Source organism: Pelodiscus sinensis, chromosome 18, assembly GCF_049634645.1.
Source record: "Pelodiscus sinensis isolate JC-2024 chromosome 18, ASM4963464v1, whole genome shotgun sequence".
Taxonomy (NCBI): domain Eukaryota; kingdom Metazoa; phylum Chordata; order Testudines; family Trionychidae; genus Pelodiscus; species Pelodiscus sinensis.
In genome coordinates, this window is record NC_134728.1 from 250,284 (window position 1) to 263,344 (window position 13,061).

Below are 13,061 nucleotides of genomic sequence, written 5' to 3' on the forward strand. Positions count from 1 at the left end.
AGAGCCTGCATCGAGAACTGGGAGATTCGATGCATGTAATGTACTATCCTTTAACAACCTTACTCTCCTGCTTTTCTTTTTTGTGGTAATAAACCTGTAGTTGTTAGATGCTAAAGGGTTGGCCCAGCGTGATTTGTGGGTAAGATCCAGAGGGTAAATTGACCAGGGATCTGTGGCTGGTTTCTTGGAACCGGACAGGACTTGTTCGGGGTAGGTGGGATTGGGTGCTAAGACCCTGAGCGGATGCCCTCAGCTGTGCCCAGACACGGCCCGGTCTGTCACAACATGAGAGCCATTTTCAAGTATCTAAAAGGGTGTTAGAAGGAGGAGGGAGAAAACGTGTTCGTCTTGGCTCTCCGTGGGCCCCCGGCACCTGCCACTGTCTGCCCAAGGCCACACGTTGCGGGGAGCACGTCGGGTCATATGCCCCCAGACCCACGCAGATTTCTGCCAGAGTTCACAGCAGAATGCGGCCAGCAGCAGCCTGTGGTGCCGTGTGGGAGGGAGGGACAGGCGCTACCGCCAGCTGCAGGGGAGGGAACGACGCGTCCTGGGTCTTTCCCCGCGCCTCTGTGCCTCCGCCCGCACACGTCACAAGGCAGCTCACACCTCCAGGCTGCTGCTGGCCACCCACAGCACCCGGCTGCCTCCTCTCCTCCTGCCCCAGGCTGCGTGGGAGGGGGCTTTTAGCAGTCCTGAGAATGCCTTGTGCACCAGGGCCCAGGGAGCCCGGCCCTATCGGCTTCAGCCAGAGAGGGAGCTCAGTAGGGAAGGGTGCCTAGGAGACAGAGTGGCCTTGTGCTGTGTGTGTGTGTGTGTGTGTGCACGCGCGCGCTGTATGTGTGCGTGTGTGTTCATGTGTTCTGTGTGGGCGCGTATTCTGTATGTGTGCGCGATCTGTGTGCATCCGCATGTGTGTATGTGTGCTGTGTGCGTGGATGCTGTGTGTGTGAGCGCGCTCTGTGTGTGTGTGCGCTGTGTGTGTCTGTGTGCATGTATGTGCTGAATGTGCTGTGTGTGTGTGTGGTGCAAACAGGCTAGAAGTTGCTTCCGCCCCTCCCCTCCCCTCTCCTCTGCAGAGCTCCGCAGGGGGGCGGAGAGGCTTCCCGGTGCCAGCGCTGCGGGGCCTTTGGCACTGGGGCTTGGCTCCTGGCCGGCGATCAGAGCTGCAGGCGCTGGCCCAGCGGAGGCGGAGGAAGGGGGGAGATGGCGCCTGCCGAACAGGCTGGTGGGGAGCCGAGTGCTCGGACTGGGGCTGGTCCCTGCACGCGCTGGGGGGGGAAGGAATGCCCTGTGCTGGGGGGCTGTGGCAGAGCAGCAGGGTGGGGAGAAGGGGCAAAGCAGAGAGAGGCCAGCGAGAGTCGTAGCCGGCTGCCCACACGGCCCAGCCACAGCCGCTGACAGCCAGGGCCAGTGGAAGGGGCTGGCAGGCAGGGCCCTGCTGGCTGAGAGCTGGCACAAGCGGGGGCTGCGGTCAGATGGAGCCTGCTGATGGGTTGGTGGTTTCGGCATTTCTGCTGGATTTAGGTAAAGGATGCTGTGGCCCTGGAAGGGGCCTGGCCAGAGGGGCTGGGGGCTCCAAGGCTGGACAAGCCAAGGGCCGGTGAGGGAAACTGAGGCCGAGTTGCTGCATCTGCCACAAGGGGATGCGCTGGGGTGGCAACGTTGCTGCTGGGCCCTAGGAAGCCCTTAGGCAAGAGAGACGCGCGGTTCATCTACAAGGCCTGGAATGGGATCGTGCAGCTGGCTTAGCTCGGGGCCCTGGGGCTGTTCTCGGGTGGGGGCGGCCCTGGAGCGTGTTTGCTCTGAGGCCCTGTCTACACTTAGGCAGAAGTTCCAGTTCAGATCCACAACTCCAGCTAATTACATTCATTGTGTAGCTGGAGTCAACGTGTCTTAACTCGAACTTCCCTGACGTCTCCTCAGTGGGAGACCAGCAGGAGCAAAATCTCGTCGGCTTCAAATCATGGAATCAAAGAATCACAGAAGACCAGCACTGGAAGGGACCCTGAGAGCACCGAGTCCAGTCCCCTGCCCTCTCGGCAGGACCAAGCACCCTCTAGACCATCCCTGCCAGGTGTCTGTCCAACCTGCTCTTAAATATCTCCAGGGATGGAGATTCCACAACCCGCCTGGGCAATTTAGTCCAGTGTTTAAGCATCTTGACAGGCAGGAAGGTTTTCCTAATGTCCAACCTAAACCTCCCTTGCTGCAGTCTCAGCCCATTGCTTCTTGTCCTGTCCTCAGGGGCCAAGGAGAACAATTTTTCTTCCTCCTCCTTGTGACACCCTTTTAGATACCTGAAAACGGCTATTACATCCCCCCTCAGTCTTCTCTTTTCCAAACTAAACACACCCAAGTCTTTCAGCCTTCCCTCATAGGTCATGTTCTTTAGACCGTTCATCATTCTTGTTGCTCTTCTCTGGACCCTCTCCAATTTCTCCGCATCTTTCCTGAAACATGGTGCCCAGAACTGGACACAAGACTCCAGCTGAGGCCTAGTCAGCACAGAGCAGATCAGACGTGCCTTACTCTTCGTGATCTGAGGAACACTGGTGTCGACAGGTGTGCCCTCAGCATTGGATTGAATGGGTCTTTGCTAGACCCACTAAATCAAACTCCGGAAGATCAACCTGCTGCGGCATCCATCTTCCGGAAACTGAAGACATGGGCTGAATGAATTTTCTCCCCTTGTGAGCTGCGGCCCCACACAGGGCTGTCAATGCGACCCAGCACGGCCCACACATGGCGCTGTGAGTCGGGCAGGGCTGGAAGCTGCGAGTCGGCAGTGAAAGGGCAGAGGCGGGTTCATGCATCACACGTTTATTGAGAGAAAAGGTTCTTTGCCAGCGCAGTGGCCTGGGCTGAGCTGGCCAGAGAGGGACACACCCCGAAGCTGCAGCACCAGCTCCTGGCTCCCTGGCCGGGGCCCCAGCGTCAGGACACGGAGCAGTCCCTCAGCAGGGCACCCCAAAGTGGCTAATGCAGGGGGGAGGGGCAGGCTTGGGAGAGCAGCTACTGGAAGGGGAGAGCGACTGGGTGAGGAGCATCCTCCCCTGCCCGATCCGTAGCAGAAGGACCCTCAGCCTGGCCCCGGCTTCATGCAGGCTGGATGGGGAGGCCAGCAGAGAGGTCCCAGGTCCCCTAGGCCTGGGGCAGAGGTAGCTACCAAGGCCCTGGAGAGGAAGAAGAGACATGAGTTAGAGGCTCAAGTGAGCCTGAGCTGATGGCTCTGGCCAACATGCTGTGCTCAGCTCTGTCCCACACCCATCGTGTACTGTTAGCAGATGGGATGGATGGTGTGTTCAGGGGCACGCCCCTGGGGCTCGCTGCATTGGGAGATCAGACACACGGCCCGGGCTCCCAAGCCGCCCACACCAGCACCCCAAATTGTAAACTGGACAAGTGTTTTCGTTTCCAATCTGGTCCCAGACGCTGCGATTCCCGCGCTCTCCCTGTGGATCATGTCTCTGGCGCTAGTGCAGCCCTAAGTCACGTGAAACGCTGCTCTCCATCGCTCGGCGGCTGGAGCAGAGCCCCACTGAGCTGCTCCACGTGTGTGTGCTGCAGCCTCCCGCTCCGGGATCCCATCCCACACGGCCTGGGCGTTAGCTCCCCACAAACAGGTTTTTGCTCCCCGCCTTCCAAGGGGATTTCTCAACAGCCGGCCCTGCCCAGAGGGGAGGGGCCTGCCCCTGGGGGCCAGGAGATGGGTTCTGTGGAGAAACGGATCAGGAGGAGATTAGGTCCCTGTTGTTGAGCTGTGAGCCAGCCCCGCCCTCCCCCACCTGGGCAGGGTATAAATCCCAGCCCGGCTCAGCGCTGGGCAGAGACCTGGCTCCTGGCAGCAGCATGAAGTCAGGGACCATCTTCCTCCTCCTGGGGCTCCTGGCCCTCTGGGCCGAGCTGCCGCCTGCGGCTGGAGGTGAGTGGAGAGCGCGGGGTCAGCAGAGAGGAGCCGCCGGCCCGCCCAGCCCAGGGCACCGCGGCAGTGCCCTCCCCTGCCCTGCTCTGTTCTGTGGGGTGGGGGTCCTGCCCTGGTGAGCAGGGGGCCTCCTGGCCAGGGCCCGGCTAGTGCAGGTGGGAGGAGAGGGGGCCGGGCTGGGCTCTCCCCACTGGACACTGTGACCCTCCTCTTGGCGGTGCCGGGTGAGGTCGGCCAGGGGCTGACCCGCCGAGCCCAGCAGCCCTCCCACCTCGTGCAGGCTCAGTAGCAGGGTCCCGCTGCGGGGGAAGGGATGGGGAGGCAGAGTCTCGCCCGGCGGGTGGACGCTCTGGGCACTGGGTCTCTCCCTGCGGAGCAGGACGCCAGGCGGGCAGAGGCCTGTCCTAGGCAGAAGCTGTGCAGCCAGGCGGGGACGGAGCCAGGGCGGGGTTAGGACACTAGACTGACGGCCTCGTGCCTGCTCTGCATTGCAGGGAGACCTGGGGTCTGCCCCACGCCCACAGGAATGGGGATCTGTGCGGAGATGTGCAACGGAGACGATTCCTGTCCTCCAGGGCAAAAGTGCTGCAGTAACGGGTGCGGACACGAGTGCATGCGACCAGTACCCAGAGGTGAGACCCGGATCCCTGGGCAAGACCCAGCCCCAGGACAGGCACCTGGCACCAGGCCCCAGCCGTGACCCCACAGAGGGGCCAGCCCTGCAAGCCCAGGCAGAATTTGCCTCCCGCTCACATCCCCATGGGCCTGGCTGGACACGCCCCCCCAGCTGGAAATCCGCTACCCCTGTGAGCATTCCGGGGAGGATCAGTCGGGGGTCCTCCTGGGACACCACTGAGCTGCTTTCAAGTATCTAAAAGGGTGTCACAGGGAGGAGGGAGAAAACTTGTTCATCTTGGCCTCTGAGGATAGGCCAAGAAGCAAGGGGCTTAAACTGCAGCAAGGGGGGTTTAGGTTGGTCATTAGGAAAAAGTTCCTGCCTATCAGGGAGGTCAAACACTGGAATAAATTGCCCAGGGAGGTTGTGGAATCCCCAGCTCTGGAGATATTTAAGATAAATGTCTATCAGGGATGGTCTAGCCAGTATTTGGTCCTGCCATGGGGGCAGGGGACTGGACTTGATGACCTCGCGAGGTCCCTTCCAGTCCTAGTGTTCTATGATGCCCCAAACACAACGAGGTAAGTATTCAAAGACTCTACAAGTGTCTGTCCGGCTTAGATGGAAGCTGACGCTTGGCAGACGCAGGGAAAGAGACCTAGGACCTTCTGCCATTCAGCAGGGAATGTGCTGTCTGGGGGGAAGAAGCGGCGATCCCGCGATGTGATTCAGGGCTCCAGGCCAATCGCGGACTCCTTGAGCTGCCGAGGGCTTTCACCACAAGGGGAGGATCCGGGGCGAGTGGGCGGAACCAGAGAGCCCTGCTGAGTGTCCCCTACACACAAGTCCCCACACCCCACAGCGGTTCAAAGGACTCTGTCACTCAGGCAGCTTCTTTGCTGCGGCTGGATCCGCAGCCTCACTCCGGCCCTCGCCACGGACAGAGCAGACCACCCGCCTGTTGTGCGGTGGACGGCCAAGAAGCGGCAGCAGCCAGGTGCTCAGGAGGGGCAGCCCCACCCCTCAGCCTGACCTTTCCCTAGGTGGGAATAGCAGCAAGGGGGCTGAGTGCACTGCCTCTGTGCCGTGTGCAAAATGTCCCGTGCCGTGTGCAGCGGAGTGCACCCTGAGGTAATTTCAGTTTTGGCGGGAAAAACCGGAAGGAGCTGGTTTTCCAGCGCAGGGCACAGTCCAAGATGGGGTTTAGTAAGACAAAATGGAGTCCAAGATACTAATAAAGAGTCTTTAGTCCCCTGACAAACAGAGACCAGGGACACCATCCCTACCCATCCCGGCTAATAGCCATTGATGGACTAAACCTCTGTGAATTTATTTAGCTCTTTTTTGAACCCTGTTAAAGTCCTGGCCTTCATAACATCCACAGGCCGAGAGTATGCCTACACTAGCTCCTTAATTCAAGCTAGGTAGACAAATGAAGCGACCAGAGTTGCAAATGAAGCCTGGGATTTAAATATCCTGGGCTTTATTTGCATGTTCCCGTCCAGTCGCCATTTTGAAATTTCACTAGCCCGAAATAACTGCCACGTGTCCCTGGAACCTTGCTAATTAGCATGTCCATAGGGTGAGCCCATCACTCAACCACATACAGTGAAAGATTTTGTATCCACACAAAATACATGCTTATAACACAGACATTATATAATTATATGAATTGCATATATGGAATCAGAAGAAAGTAAGCTTCTATTTGACCCCTCACATGGCTCCCTTTGTGCCACTTTTGGGGTCAACACCTGCCCCGCCCCCCCATGGGTGCAGCAGTGATCTGGCTGCTTCCCTAAAATTCAGTAACGTGACAACAAGACAATAACTTTTCCTTCTTCACTTTCTCCATACCTGTCCTGATCTTACAGACCTCTATCCTAGCCCCCCTTAGTGTCCTCTGTTCCAAACAGAAAAGTCCCCAGTCTTTTTAATCTCTCTTCATACGGAAGACGTTCCAAAGCCCTCATCATTTTTGTTGACCTTTTCTGAACTTTTTTCAATGCTAAGCTACTTTTTTTGAGATGAGGTGACCACATCTACTGTGGATTATACAGAGGCAATAAGATGTTCTCTCTTATTCTCTATCCCTTTTTTAATGATTCCTAACGTGATGTTTGTTTGTTTGACTGCTGCTGCACACTGAGGCTATGCCTACACTGGCGGGTTCTTGTGTAAGTATGGCTGTTCTTGTGCAAGAACCTGCAGAGTGTCCACACTGCCCGTCTGCTCTTGTGCAAGAAAATTTACAGTACAGCGTCGGAAGTGAGGGCTTCCTGTGCAAGAGCGACGCTCTTTTCTTACAAGTGTAAGCTCCCTTCCGCAAGGGCTCTTGCGCAAGAGGGCAGTGTGGACGCATGGCAGGGGTTTCTTGCACAAGAAACCCCTATGGCTAAAACGGCCATCAGAGCTTTCCTGTGCAAGAGAGCATCCACACGGCCATGGATGCACTTGCACAAAAGCACAGCTCACACATGGCAGTGTGGACGTGTTCTTGCGCAAGAGTAGACACAGCCTGAGTTTTTCTAAACTGAAAAGTCCCAGTCGCTTTAACCTCTCCTCATATGGGACCCGTTCCAAACACCTAATCATTTTAGTTGCCCTTTTCTGAACCCTTTCCAAGGCTAAAATATCTTTTTTGAGGTGAGGAGACCACATCTGTACACAGTATACAAGATGTGGGCGTACCATAGTTTTATACAGGGGCAGTAAGATATTCTGGGTCTTATTTTCTATCACTTTCCTAATAATTCCTAGCATCCTATTTGCCTTTTTGACCGCCGCTGCACACTGTGTGGAAGTTTTCAGAGAACTGTCCACAATAACTCCAAGATCTCTTTCCTGATTTGTCGTAGCCAAATTAGCCCTCATCATACTGTACGTATAGTTGGGGTTATTTTTCCTGATGTGCATTACTTTACACTTATCCACATTAAACAGTTTTGTACAATCCGCAAACTTTACCACCTCACTGCTTACCCCTTCCTCCAGATCATTTATGAATAAGTTGAAAAGGACTGGTCCCAGGACTGACCTTTGGGGTACACCACTAGTGACCCCTCTCCAATCTGAAAATGTACCATTTATTCCTACCCTTTGTTTCCTGTCTTTTAACCAGTTCTCAATCCAAGAAAGGACCTTCCCGCTTATCCCATGGCCATGTAATTTACACAAGAGCCTTTGGTGAGGGACCTTGTCAAAGGCTTTCTGAAAATCCAAGTATACTATATCTACTGGATCCCCCTTGCCCGCATGTTTGTTAACCCCTTCAAAGAACTCTAACAGAATAGTAAGACAGGATTTCTCTTTACAGAAACCTTGCTGTCTTTTGTCCAACAAATTATGTTCTTCTACATGCCTCACAATTTTATTCTTTATTATTGTTTCGACTAATTTGCCCGGTACTGAAGTTAGACTTACCGGTCTGTAATTGCCAGGATCGCCTCTAGAGCCCTTTTTAAATATTGGTGTCACATTGGTTACTTTCCAGTCATTAGGTATGGAAGCCGATTTAAAGGATAGGTTACAAACCACAGATAATAGCTCAGCAATTTCCCATTTGAGTTCTTTTAGAACCCTTGGATGAATGCCATCCGGTCCCGGAGATTTGTTAACTTTAAGTTTTTCTATTTGTTCCAAAACCTCCTCTAATGATACTTCAATCCGGGACAGTTCCTCAGATTCATCACCCACAAAGGACGGTGCAGATTTGGGAATCTCCCCAACGTCTTCAGCCATGAAGACTGAAGCAAAGAAATCATTTAGTTTCTCCGCAATGGCTTTATCGTCCTTGATTGCTCCTTTTATAGCTCAATCATCTAGGGGACCCACAGGTTTTTTAGCAGGCTTCCTGCTTCTAATGTACTTAAAAAACATTTTGTTATTTCTTTTTGAGTTTTTGGCTAGCTGTTCCTCAAAATCTTTTTTTGCTTTTCTTATTACATTTTTATACTTGATTTGACACTGTTTATGTTCCTTTCTATTTATCTCACTAGGATTGGACTTCCACTTCTTAAAAGATACCTTTTTGTCCCTCACTGCTTCTTTTACATGGTGGTTAAGCCACGGTGACTCTTTTTTAGGTCTTTTGCTATGTTTTTTAATTTGGGGTATACATTTAAGTAGGGCCTCTATTATGGTGTCTTTAAAAAGTTTCCATGCAGCTTGCAGGGATTTGGCTCTAGTCACTGTGCCTTTTAATTTCTGTTTAACTAACCTCCTCATTTTTGTGTAATTCCCCTTTTTGAAAGTAAATGCCAGGGTGCTGGACTGCTGAGGCGTTCTTCCCATCACAGGAATGTTAAATGTTATTATATTATGGTCACTATTCCCAAGCGGTCCTGTAACGGTTATATCCTGGACCTGATCCTGCACTCCACTCAGGACTAAAATGAGAATTGCCTCTCCCCTTGTGGGTTCCTGCACTAGCTGCTCCAAGAAGCAGTCATTTAAGCCATTGAGAAATTTTCTCTCTGCTTCTCTTCCTGAGGTGACATGTATCCAGTCAATATGGGGGTAATTAAAATCCCCCATTATTATAGAGTTCTTTATTTTGGTAGCCTCTCTAAGCTCCCTCAGCATTTCAATGTCAGTATCGCTGTCCTGGTCAGGTGGTCGGTAATATATCCCTACTTATAGACTCATAGACTTTAAGGTCAGAAGGGACCATTATGATCATCTAGTCTGACCCCCTGCACAGTGCAGGCCACAGAATCTCACCCACCCCTCTTAGAATAATTCTCTCACCTGTGTCTCAGATATTGAAGCCTTCAAATACTTTGAAGGCCCCAAGACTGCTAATTTCTTATTATTGGAGCATGGAATTACTATCCATAGCGATTCTATTGAACATGTTGATTCATTTAATATTTTTATTTCGTTTGATTCTACATTATCATTCACATACAGTGCCACTCCGCCACCCACCCGGCCTGCTCTATCCTTTCGATATATTTTATATCCCGGTATGATTGTGTCGCACAGATTTTCCTCATTCCACAAGATTTCAGTGATGCCTATTATGTTAATCTCCTCCTTTAATACGAGGTACTCTAGTTCACCCATCTTATTAGTCAGACTCCTAGCATTTGTGTAGAAACACTTTAAAAATTTGCCACTGCTTATTTGTCTGCCCTTCCCTGATGCATTGGATTCCTTTATATGCCGTTGTTTGTCTGCTCTGGCCCATGGTTTGTCCTCTCCCCTCCTCTCTTTCTGACTACAGCTTAGAGAATCTCTATCAATGGATTCTCCTCTAAGAGAAGTCTCCCTCTGATTTACGTGCATCTCCGCACCAATCGGCTTTCCCCCATCTCTTAGTTTAAAAACTGCTCTAGGCCTTTTTACTGTTTAGTGCCAGCAGTCTGGTTCCACCCTGGTTTAGGTGGAGCCCATCCTTCCTGTATAGGCTCCCCCTCTCCCAAAAGTGTCCTCAGTTCCTAATAAATCTAAACCCCTCTTCCCTACACCGTCGTCTCATCCACGCATTGAGACTCTGAAGCTCTGCCTGCCTATCTGGCCCTGCGCGTGGAACTGGAAGCATTTCCGAGAACGCCACCATAGAGGTCCTGGATTTCAGTCTCTTTCCTAGCAGCCTAAATTTGTCCTCCAGGACATCTCTCCTACCCTTCCCTGCGTCATTGGTACCTTCATGTACCACGACCCCAGCTCCTCCCCAGCACTACACATAAGTCTGTCTAGATGCCTCGAGAGATCCGCAACCTTCGCACCAGGCAGGCAAGTGACCATACGGTTCTCCCGGTCATCACAAACCCAACTGTCTATGTTTCTAATATCGAATCACCCACTACTAACACCTGCCTCTTTCTAGCCAGGGCTTCTCCCCCGTGGAAAGGCAGAGAACAAACACGGGCTGCAGTGCTGTGCTAGGGTCATCCAGAGCCTTTCCGCTTGTCGGCCTCTCGCTCCTGCTGCGCCACAGAAGAGCCGTATGCAATCCTGAGGCACAAGCAATGCCTCTCCTCTTGTTCCCGGCCTGGCCTCCTGGATCAGCCACACCCCTCTGGAGCAACATCCCAGCCACGAGATTCATCCTCCCAAGGTGCAATGACGCCAGTTGAGTAAGAATTTCCCTTTGGGATAACCCTCCCAGTTCAACCTGTTTATGCCACACGCCGTGTGCTCGTGTACGCCCTCCTCATTCAACCTGTTTAGTCAGTACCCCCTCCCGGTTCCGCACAGCCCTTGTTCCTGTGCACCGACATCTCAGACAACGAGCAGATGCCTCCAACGCTTTCCCCGTGTGGCTCCTGTTGCAATACGTCACCCCTGCCCAGAGGACGTCCCTGCAGCCTATAACTACCTGAAAAGTACAACTTCCCAAAGTGCTGCCTTGGAAAGCAGCGCTGTGACGGACATTCGCACATTCCCCCGCCCGGGTCCCCCTGCAGGAGGGGCCTTGCCCCGCTGAGCGATGCTCTACTGCCCTGCAAGTGGCAGCTCTGTCAGACCGGGGTCATCACAGCCTCAGGGGAACGTGCCTGAGCCACTCAGACGGGGCCAACAGCAGTGCTGGGGTCCTCACACCCTGAGGGGGAGGTTGTCGTGGGAGCCCAAAACCTCCCCATGCAGCCCCCTCTGGTCAAGAGGATCTCAGCAGCACTGAGACATCATCAGACGTCAGCTGAGGAAACCCACTAAGGGGGCATCTGTGGAGGGACTGGGTGTGCTCTGGAGCTCATGACAGACACGGGTCGCCCAGGCCTTTGGGGGGGCCGTATCCTGGCCCCCCGCAGGGCGTCAGAGGGACCCAGCGGGAGAGCGAGAAGGAGGCACCGACCCCGCCCTGTCTCCCGCCCACAGGACAGAGGGTGAGGTGCTGGGGTAGGCTCTGGAGCGGTACCTCGAGGGAGGGGAGGACCCATGAGTCCTGCTCCCCGGGGCTGGGGCGCTGCCAGGCCTGTGCGCCCAGACTCAGTAATTGCCGCTTGGTAGGTGTGGGCCCGGCCACGCCTCGTGGGAAGCCGCCAAGGGCAGGGGGCTTGGCGGCGAATGAAGACATGTGTGGAGGGGGAGGGGGGCAGCTCGTCTCCAGGGGAGCCAGGTCTCTGCCATGGTCCAGGGGCCGGCGCTGGCTGGGCATCCCCAGAGGTTCGCTCCCCTGCAAGGCCAGTGCCCAGTGGCCTCTTGGCTCAGCTGTTTGCCGGATGCCTCAGCCAGCGCACGGTGCCACCCAGAAACATGAACTCACCTCTGCAGCCTGTTATTACACTTCCACCCGCCCGCCCAGGGCCGTTCCCCGGCTCTCGCAGGGCCCTGCTGCTTCCGTATCTCTCAGGAGGGGCAGTCCCTGGTGCTGCATCTTGTGCAATGTGCCGCCTGGGACTGGAGCACTGGGCTGGCAGGCGGCATATAAGCGGGTGCAGATCGGCGCCGGGCATCTGGCACAGCAGCAGCATGAAGTCAGGCCTCCTCCTCCTCCCGGTGCTCCTCGCCCTCTGGGCTGAGCTGTCGCCTGCCTCTGGGCAGCTCCGTCAAGGTGAGGGCTCCCTGCCCCTCCTCCCAGCCAGGCAGCCAGCGCTTCCCTCCTGCCTGCCCCCCACCGGCTCCTGGCTCCTCCCTCCACAGGCTGCCCCCAGCCCTGCCTGTATCCCCCACGTGTCATGGCCCTTTGCAGCTGGGCAATGGGGTCGGCTGCAAAGGCAGGTGCCTTCCTGTGCTCAGGCAGCCCCAGTTCAACCACCTGCGGGACATGCTGCCCGGGAGCAGGGAGCTGCCGACCGCCGGTGGCTGCAGGAGTGGGGGAGAGGATTCCTTGGGAGTAGGGAGACTGCTTGGACCTGGAGCAAGAGACTCCCCAGGCTGACAGCTCATCCCAGGCTGGGGACGGTCGACTGCTCCCGTCTCCTGGCTGCTCAGACAGAAGCCCAGCCTGGCCATTGCTGGCCTGGCTGCTGGGCTGCAGGCACCCGGCCCGGGGAGATGGACTGTCTGGACGACGGTCCCTGCGCTCCCACAGCCGCCCCCTGCCGCCCCCCCAGCGATCCCCCAGAATCTTCCTCCTCTGCACCGTCCCTGCTCATGGCATTTGGAAACCTTTGCTCTGGCACTTTGCTCCTTTGCCTTTGGGGCGGGGGAGGGGGGGGGCAGCAGGAGGACACGGCCCCTCCCACCCACAGGTAACATGGGGGGCAACTGTCCACCAAAAGCTATGGGGGCAACTGCAAGAGCAACAAGCGCAACTTTTAGACTCCCCAGGAGTGTGAGGTGGCCGCAGCAAGTGCAGTGCAGGGAGAAGGAACCCAGCAGCCTCCCTTCACTTGCTTCTCTTTTTTCTGCAGATGGAGACGTCTGCCAGCTCCCTCCGGAGCCTGGCCCATGTCTGGCCTACATGCCCCGCTACTTCTACAACCCCGTCACCGAGAGCTGTGAGATGTTCATTTATGGCGGCTGCCTGGGCAACGGGAACAGGTTTTCCACCAAAGAGGAATGTCTGCGGACGTGTGGACAGCCTGGTGAGAGACTGAGGGAAACTCAGCGAGTGGGGTCCCCATCTGC

At 55.2% G+C, this 13,061-nt stretch overlaps 2 protein-coding genes across 3 annotated transcripts in view; one reads left to right on the plus strand and one right to left on the minus strand.

Moving 5' to 3' along the window:
- Positions 1–13,061, minus strand: part of LOC112546280 (uncharacterized) — a 150,885-nt gene that overhangs the window by 12,596 nt on the left and 125,228 nt on the right. The window lies entirely within an intron of this gene.
- LOC102448987 (papilin-like) overlaps positions 11,603–13,061 on the plus strand; it is a 60,059-nt gene continuing 58,600 nt past the window's right edge. The window contains exons 1-2 of the mRNA XM_075901107.1: positions 11,603–12,042; positions 12,845–13,018. Coding sequence (XP_075757222.1) covers positions 11,745–12,042; positions 12,845–13,018 — 472 coding nt within the window. The 5' untranslated portion in view covers positions 11,603–11,744. The remainder of the gene's footprint in view (positions 12,043–12,844; positions 13,019–13,061) is intronic.